Here is an 8,071-nt window from a genome sequence, read left to right as displayed (position 1 = left end):
CAGGCAAACTGTCCTGGCCTTTGTGTCTGTCTCTATGAAAGCTTCAGTGTCTATCCCCTTTGCTCCATTTGCACACACCTTACAGAACGTCCTTGCCTGTACAGACTTGAGCCCAGGAGCTCAGCACGGGCTTGTTCATACAGAGACCCAGTGGAAGGCATTCTCCCTCCCTGACGTACACCACCTGAGGGGTATCAATGTTGTGAGGTTATCTCTAAGTGGTTACTGTTAATCTTAGGGACAGCTAGATGAGTCAGTTGTGTTATTCAGCCTCCTCCCTCCTCCTCCTCGGTCGTCACTAGTTACTATAGCCACAAAGTAATAAACCCTGTCTATTTCTACAAAAATTAGATTTTAAACTAACCTCAACCACACTTATGTCTAACCCTTACCTTAAGTTAAAACCAAAAAGCAAATTTTTGTTTTAATGAATAGCCAATTTTGAGGTTGTAGTAACTAGTGGAAACCCTCCTCCTCACCTCTAACCTCGCTCTGTAACATAGCAACCAGCAGTGTGATTATTTATGATGACCGGACATTCAGATCTGGGCCTATGCATATCATTTCCAATCACGTGGTCAACTCTCATAGCTAGATGTTCAACTTTAGCATTTCCTTGTAAACATACCAAAATCTGTGGTTGTTGCATACATACACATGCACTGATAAAGAGGGGGATATGGAAAGTCAAATCTATTGAGAAACTGTATAGAGGGGGTGGTTGATACTGCATGTGTGTGTGCGTGAGTGTGTGTGTGTGTATTTGTGTGTGTGTCAGTGCCTGTTCCATAGCCTCCAGGGGTTTGAGCCCCACCTATACTTTGCTGTTTTGTGAGATAGACTAAGAGAAAGAGAGTGAGAGGAGGGGAAGTCAGGGGTGGGTCAGTCCAAACTTCTCTGCTATCTGTAGATGTAGATTTGGGCGAGGTGAAAAAATCCTCATCTTTCGTTTCCAAACTCATTTGCTCCCTCTCTCATTCCTTTCTTCCTGCTTTCCCTCCCTTCCTCTTGCACTCACTGCCTGTAAAAGATATGGGAACATCCTTGAGTTAGGAGGCATGTTCATACATAGATGACTGTCTACTGATGCATCAGCTGAGTGTTCATTGCAAATCTCAAGTGGAACTACAAGTACGAGAGAAATACCCAGGAACCACAGAGGTGGATGCACTGAAGCCTCAGGATAAAGGGTAAGTCAATTCATGTTACTCTTCTTCGCTTGTTTGAAAGTTGCAGCTTGAATGGAGGTATAGCCTACACAGGAAGAGTTTGTTGTTTTAAAGTAAAAATGTTGCTCACAAGATTAAAAGTAACAGCTGAAGCAATGATGCCCTCATGTCTCCTGTTGTTGGATGACAATTTATCATTATTGTTTAGACTGTTGTTACTGGGTAAAGGTCAACCAATTCAACGACCCAATTAACGGAAAAACATAACATTCAAAACAATTGTTTTATGAAATATTTGTTTATGTTTCATACTAGTTTGTGTTACATAACAAATGACCAGTCACATATAGTGGGGAAAAAAGGTATTTAGTCAGCCACCAATTGTGCAAGTTCTCCCACTTAAAAAGATGAGAGAGGCCTGTAATTTTCATCATAGGTACACGTCAACTATGACAGACAAAATGAGATTTTTTTTCTCCAAAAATCACATTGTAGGATTTTTAATGAATTTATTTGCAAATTATGGTGGAAAATAAGTATTTGGTCAATAACAAAAGTTTCTCAATACTTTGTTATATACCCTTTGTTGGCAATGACACAGCTCAAACGTTTTCTGTAAGTCTTCACAAGGTCTTCACACACTGTTGCTGGTATTTTGGCCCATTCCTCCATGCAGATCTCCTCTAGAGCAGTGATGTTTTGGGGCTGTCGCTGGGCAACACGGACTTTCAACTCCCTCCAAAGATGTTCTATGGGGTTGAGATCTGGAGACTGGCTAGGCCACTCCAGGACCTTGAAATGCTTCTTACGAAGCCACTCCTTCGTTGCCCGGGCGGTGTGTTTGGGATCATTATCATGCTGAAAGACCCAGCCACATTTCATCTTCAATGCCCTTGCTGATGGAAGGAGGTTTTCACTCAAAATCTCACAATACATGGCCCCATTCATTCTTTCCTTTACACGGATCAGTCGTCCTGGTCCCTTTGCAGAAAAACAGCTCCAAAGCATAATGTTTCCACCCCCATGCTTCACAGTAGGTATGGTGTTCTTTGGATGCAACTCAGCATTCGTTGTCCTCCAAACACGACGAGTTGAGTTTTTACCAAAAAGTTATATTTTGGTTTCATCTGACCATATGACATTCTCCCAATCCTCTTCTGGATCATCCAAATGCACTCTAGCAAACTTCAGACGGGCCTGGACATGTACTGGCTTAAGCAGGGGGACACGTCTGGCACTGCAGGATTTGAGTCCCTGGCGGCGTAGTGTGTTACTGATGGTAGGCTTTTTACTTTGGTCCCAGGTCTCTGCAGGTCATTCACTAGGTCCCCCCCGTGTGGTTCTGGGATTTTTGCTCACCGTTCTTGTGATCATTTTGACCCCACGGGGTGAGATCTTGCGTGGAGCCCCAGATCGAGGGGAGATTATCAGTGGTCTTTTATGTCTTCCATTTCCTAATAATTGCTCCCACAGTTGATTTCTTCAAACCAAGCTGCTTACCTATTGCAGATTCAGTCTTTCCAGCCTGGTGCAGGTCTACAATTTTGTTTCTGGTGTCCTTTGACAGCTCTTTGGTCTTGGCCATAGTGGAGTTTGGAGTGTGACTGTTTGAGGTTGTGGACAGGTGTCTTTTATACTGATAACAAGTTCAAACAGGTGCCATTAATACAGGTAACAAGTGGAGGACAGAGGAGCCTCTTAAAGAAGAAGTTACAGGTCTGTGAGAGCCAGAAATCTTGCTTGTTTGTAGGTGACCAAATACTTATTTTCCACCATAATTTGCAAATAAATTCATAAAAAATCCTACAATGTGATTTTCTGGATTTTATTTTCTCAATTTGTCTGTCATAGTTGACGTGTACCTATGATGAAAATTACAGGCCTCTCTCATCTTTTTAAGTGGGAGAACTTGCACAATTGGTGGCTGACTAAATACTTTTTTTCCCCACTGTAAACATGTTCCTGAAATCATCTGTAAAGATGTATAGAGGTTTCATCTCCTGTCCTCTGTGCAAAACAGAGTTATCCTTAAGCTTTAAATAAAGGGGCCAGGGCCATATTTACCCAGCGATAAGCATATTAAATGTCATATTTAAATCTCTGACACTGAAACAAGGGCTCTGTTATGAACTAGAGGAAGTGACAATCAACTATCAGGAGAGTATATCTCTGGCTTCTCTCTCTCACTCCATCACACTTCCAGTGTGTCAACCCCCCCTCGCATTTGCCTTCACTGTCACGCTCACTCCCTATTGCTCTCTTTCCTGGTTTCACACGGCTTTATGAGTTAATGTAGTTCTCAATTTTTCCTCTGTGTAGAGCAGGGATGGGAGGTCCCCAATTTTTTTAAATTAATGTATATATTTTATTTTAGGAAATCAGTTGGGCTTTCAACTTACTGCTGCGAGTTAAAATAGTGGAATGCACAAGGTGCAATTTCGAAATGTGGTTGTGCATCAGCAGTTTTTGTCTTGTCATGTAAAGCACTGATAGTCAGTCAATAAGCCTACGTCAGCAAAATATTTTTTAGATTGCTAAGTTAGTTATCTAAGACAGCTATCTAAACTGTCCTGTATAAAATACAGTATAATACTATTATATGATTATGTTGGTCAGTCTCACTCAGATATAACATTAAAAACTGCAAACATTTCTCTCCACCCTATGGCAAAATGTGTAGAATTGCAGGAAATTAGCTGTAAAACAATGTGGGTACGCAGACCCGCAAGCCACTGCGGCCCCTCATGATGAGTTCAGATTTTTTGTGGCCCCGACTCCCTCCAAGTTGTCCATCCCTGGTGTAGAGTATCTAGAACCTGTTCCTAATGACATCACTCCTAATTCCTCTGTTCTTAGTTATTGCCCTGTCCTGGCATGTCTGTCTCTCTCTGTCTCTCTCTGTCTCTCTGTCTCTCTCTGTCTCTCTCTCTCTCTCTCTCTCTCTCTCTCTCTCTCTCTCTCTCTCTCTCTCTCTCTCTCTCTCTCTCTCTCTCTCTCTCTCTCTCTCTCTCTCTCTCTCTCTCTCTCTCTCTCTCTCTCTCTCTCTCTCTCTCTCTCTCTCTCTCTCTCTCTCTCTCTCTCTCTCTCTCTCTCTCTCTCTCTCTCTCTGATCTTTATTCAAAAGCACCTTAATTGATTTGATTGTGCTAAATACCGCTATGCTCTATAAATAAAGATATTCGGAGTCAAAAATACATGCTCTCATGGATGCTACTTTTTCTAGGTAGCAAAGGCCCACCTGAGCAGGGAGTATACCATCAAAACAGAAAACCAGGGAGGAAGGACACAACAACATGCTGACAAAACAGAAAAAGATGGTCTTTCCATTCCAGATACACAAATCAATTTTTCTCATCCTACTATTCAATGTCCCACTTCCCAGCACATGTCAGACCACACTGAATGCCCACAGCACCCTCAACCAAACCATCCCTCACACTGCTGCCACTAGCTCTAATGCTATCCCCAATACCACCACTAATAATTCCACAGTAAAATCCACTATCAACCGAGGCACCACTCCCTTCCTCCAGCGCAACTTTTCCTCAAACTCTACTTCCCAGGATGCAATCCTGGGGTGTGGGGCGGATCTGGACCCCATCTACTCCTACCTGTGTGACCGTCAGGTGGCGTGGGGTATCGTGGTGGAGAGCCTGGCCTCACTGGGCTTTGTGGTCAGTTCAGGGCTGCTGGTGGGGCTGCTGTTCTGGACCCTGTGGAAGTGTGTGTCGTCCCGCCAGCGCAGGGGCATCGGGGGGAGCGTAGCCTCCATGGCTCTGTTCCTGGTCAGCACGGCAGGGGTCTTCGCCCTGACCTTTGCCTTCGTCATCCGCCTCACCCCACCAGACATGCCCCACGCGCCTCTTCCTGTTCGGGGTGCTGTTCTCCCTGGCTTTCTCCTGCCTGCTGGCGCGCTGCCTGGCCCTGCTGGGCTTCGGTGTGACCCGGGGCTGGGGGGAGAGTGGGGTGGCCCTGGCCCTCTTCACCCTCCAGGTGGTCATCGCTACAGAGTGGCTGATCATCGTACTGCTGCGGGACGGCCAGCCCTGTCAGTACTCCCAGGGGGAGTTTGTCATGTTGCTCATCTACGTGCTGGTTCTGCTGGCCACCGGCCTGGTCCTCTCCCTGTGCTGCCTCTGCCACTCCTGTCTCACCTACAGCTATAGCTACAGCGGGGGCACCCACCGACAGAGCAAAGGTCCAGGCCACACTGCTCTGCCTCACCCTGCTGCTGTCCGCTGCCATCTGGGTGGTGTGGATCGCCCTGCTGACCCGGGGTAACATGGAGATGGGCCGGCGGCCGCAGTGGGATGACCCGGTGCTGAGTATAGCCCTGGTGGCCAACGGCTGGGTCCTGCTGCTGGGCCACGGACTGGCCCAAGTGGTCCTCCTCTGCAGGTGGGAGGCCAGCTCCAAGGAGGGCCCCCTCGACTTTGGCGGATGGACCAGTCCCAATGCCAACTCTGCCAGGGCTGGGCAGCCCGAAAGAAGGAAGGGAGAACAGAAGCTTTGAGAACGACGGTGAGGAACGGAGAAGTGAGAAACAGTAGCACTGAAAAGGAGTAAAGCAGGGGAATGTACTGTACTGCATGTCTACGTTTAGTTCATCAGCTAAATAACATTAGAAAACACAGACAATTGACTGTTGGTAGAGTACTAATAAGTTAGCATGGAAGCTACATTATATATGGACTAGCTCCAATGAATAAGATATGACATATGAGATTAATTACACAATCAGTCACTTTAATACTCACTGTATGGGATTTGCAGATAATTGAGTCATTGTATCGTGTTCTCTTCTCCCAGGCAGAAGACAAGACCCCGTTTTCCAGTCACCATATGAGTCTGGATTCTCAATGACAGTGAGTAGGCCTCAAAATGGCTCTGGGCATTGCTGAGTGATTAAAGGAATGAGAATCAGCATATGTGTTGTAACAAAGAATAACTAAAAAAATATATGCTTAATCCAAGATAATGTATAGAATTGTATTATACAAGAGACAAAATTCACAAATTCTACAGCACAAGGGCAGAGTCATGTCTTAAGTGTAAAACTAATAAAGACTCAATAATCCATGCTTTCTGGGAATGCTATAAAGTCCGGAAGTTGTGGGCGGAGCTAGAAAGTTGGCAGCCAGAAGTATTACAATGTAAATGTACTTTTAATCCGTCTGTCTGCATATTTCAAGACATGGCATATGAGGGTGTAGTGAGATACCCGATGGGTTGGACGATTCTCTTCTCATCACTCATCTTGAAAAAACGCATACTAAAAACATGGAAATCAATCAATCCGCCATCATTAACACAATGGAAAAATCAATGATTTATTATTTCAACATTGAAAGTGCGTGGGCTACGGAGAGAAACAAAATGGTGCAGTTTCAGGCCATGTTGCAGAAAGTGATGCGGGTGCTGGAGATGGGGGTGTGTGCTAGTCGGTCTGGGCAGGTGTGATGTAGTTGATGTTTGTATGATGTTGTCATTTGTATGTGTATGTTTTGTATTGTTTATAAAAGATAAAATAACCTCTTACAAAAGAATATGACCCTTACCATTACAAGCAATGTATCTGTAATTATTAACTGCACTAATATGATGAATGTTTGAATGTTTCACTGTGTCTGTTTCAGGAAATAGATCCTGACAAAGATTACTCCATCCCTCGTCCTCAGACTACCAACATCAGGGAGCCCTATGATGAATACTATGGACACAGCATGTCTGATTAGGATCACATTGCTTTTCGTGTACACACACACACACACACACACACACACACACACACACAAAGACAACCTAACAGCTGAACATATACATGCACTCTCACATGACCCAGAAATGTTTTTGAAGTTCAGCTACAAATGTATATTTATTGTATAGAACCTGAATTGCAACATGATTTCCATAATTATGTGACTAAGGCTTGATTGATTAATTTAATTCATCTTTACTCATGCTGGATCCAGATAGAATGAGCTTACTGAATTTGAGCTAAAAGTGTTTTTGCAACATGCTGCTTGAAAACACAAGAGACAGTGTCTAATAGGCCCAGGGAGGAGGCGTGAATCTGTCTGTATCATGGGTGCCAAACTGCAGGGATGAGGCAGCGCCAGGCATGTGTGCAGGAGAGGAGAGAAAGGACCTGGCAGCGCTAAAGTAGACCCTTGTCATCATGTCTTAACATCTTCTTATGTAAAGGTATATGGCGGCTTTTTTTTCTTTAAACCCCAGTTTATAAATACAATCAATGTTATACTATGCATATTGTGCAGTTTGAAAAAGTGTTATTAAAATTGAATGTTAAAAGGTATATTTGTTAGTCATATCTAACAGCAGAGGGCTGATTCATTCTCTCACAAAAAAAGCAGCAGGAGCTAGATTGAATGTGGTAGTACTGTGTTTAACCACTAGGTGACACTGTACAACATGTGTGAATTATTGTTGGTGGGATTCAATTTACCTCAATGTTCATACTATTATTGTTCCACCAAATGTAAACAAATGCATTCCATCATGTAATTTCCACATGCAAATATTGTTTACTGATATGAATGATAGATCTGTAGTGCTCTAGGAATGACATATGAGAGCAATATAACTTTATACTCTGCCTATAGGCATCATGGTCATCTCATTTCCTCCCATAGTGGGCGAGTCAGTGGGGTCAATACCTCAATAATTCAGTGGATCCATGTGCTTTATTGTTTCACTGATCAAACAGCCCTCAATTTAATCATTTCAATTAGTCCCACTTCAATAATCTGGAAGTGCATGTCATCAACTGGGCAATTAGCCTCTTGTGCATTAGAGCAATTAACAGGGATATGAGATTTCCTCCAAACTCAACCCAGACATTCACATTCATTAACTTTAGATGCAATGAGAGATCGGCCTAT

General features: G+C 43.8%; 1 protein-coding gene across 1 annotated transcript; it reads left to right on the top strand.

Moving 5' to 3' along the window:
* Positions 1–870: 870 nt before the first annotated feature.
* On the top strand, positions 871–7,752 carry LOC121570405 (G-protein coupled receptor family C group 5 member D). The gene is given in 6 exon segments (XM_045218504.1): positions 871–1,190; positions 4,393–5,005; positions 5,007–5,449; positions 5,451–5,690; positions 5,979–6,034; positions 6,806–7,752. Coding segments are annotated over 3 exon segments (1,197 nt in total). The 5' UTR covers positions 871–1,190; positions 4,393–4,483; the 3' UTR covers positions 5,683–5,690; positions 5,979–6,034; positions 6,806–7,752.
* The last annotated feature ends 319 nt before the right edge of the window (positions 7,753–8,071 follow it).

Source organism: Coregonus clupeaformis, unplaced genomic scaffold (genome assembly GCF_020615455.1).
Source record: "Coregonus clupeaformis isolate EN_2021a unplaced genomic scaffold, ASM2061545v1 scaf1615, whole genome shotgun sequence".
Taxonomy (NCBI): domain Eukaryota; kingdom Metazoa; phylum Chordata; class Actinopteri; order Salmoniformes; family Salmonidae; genus Coregonus; species Coregonus clupeaformis.
The sequence above is the reverse complement of the archived record's forward strand: the minus strand, read 5'-3'. Positions and strand labels throughout refer to the sequence as shown.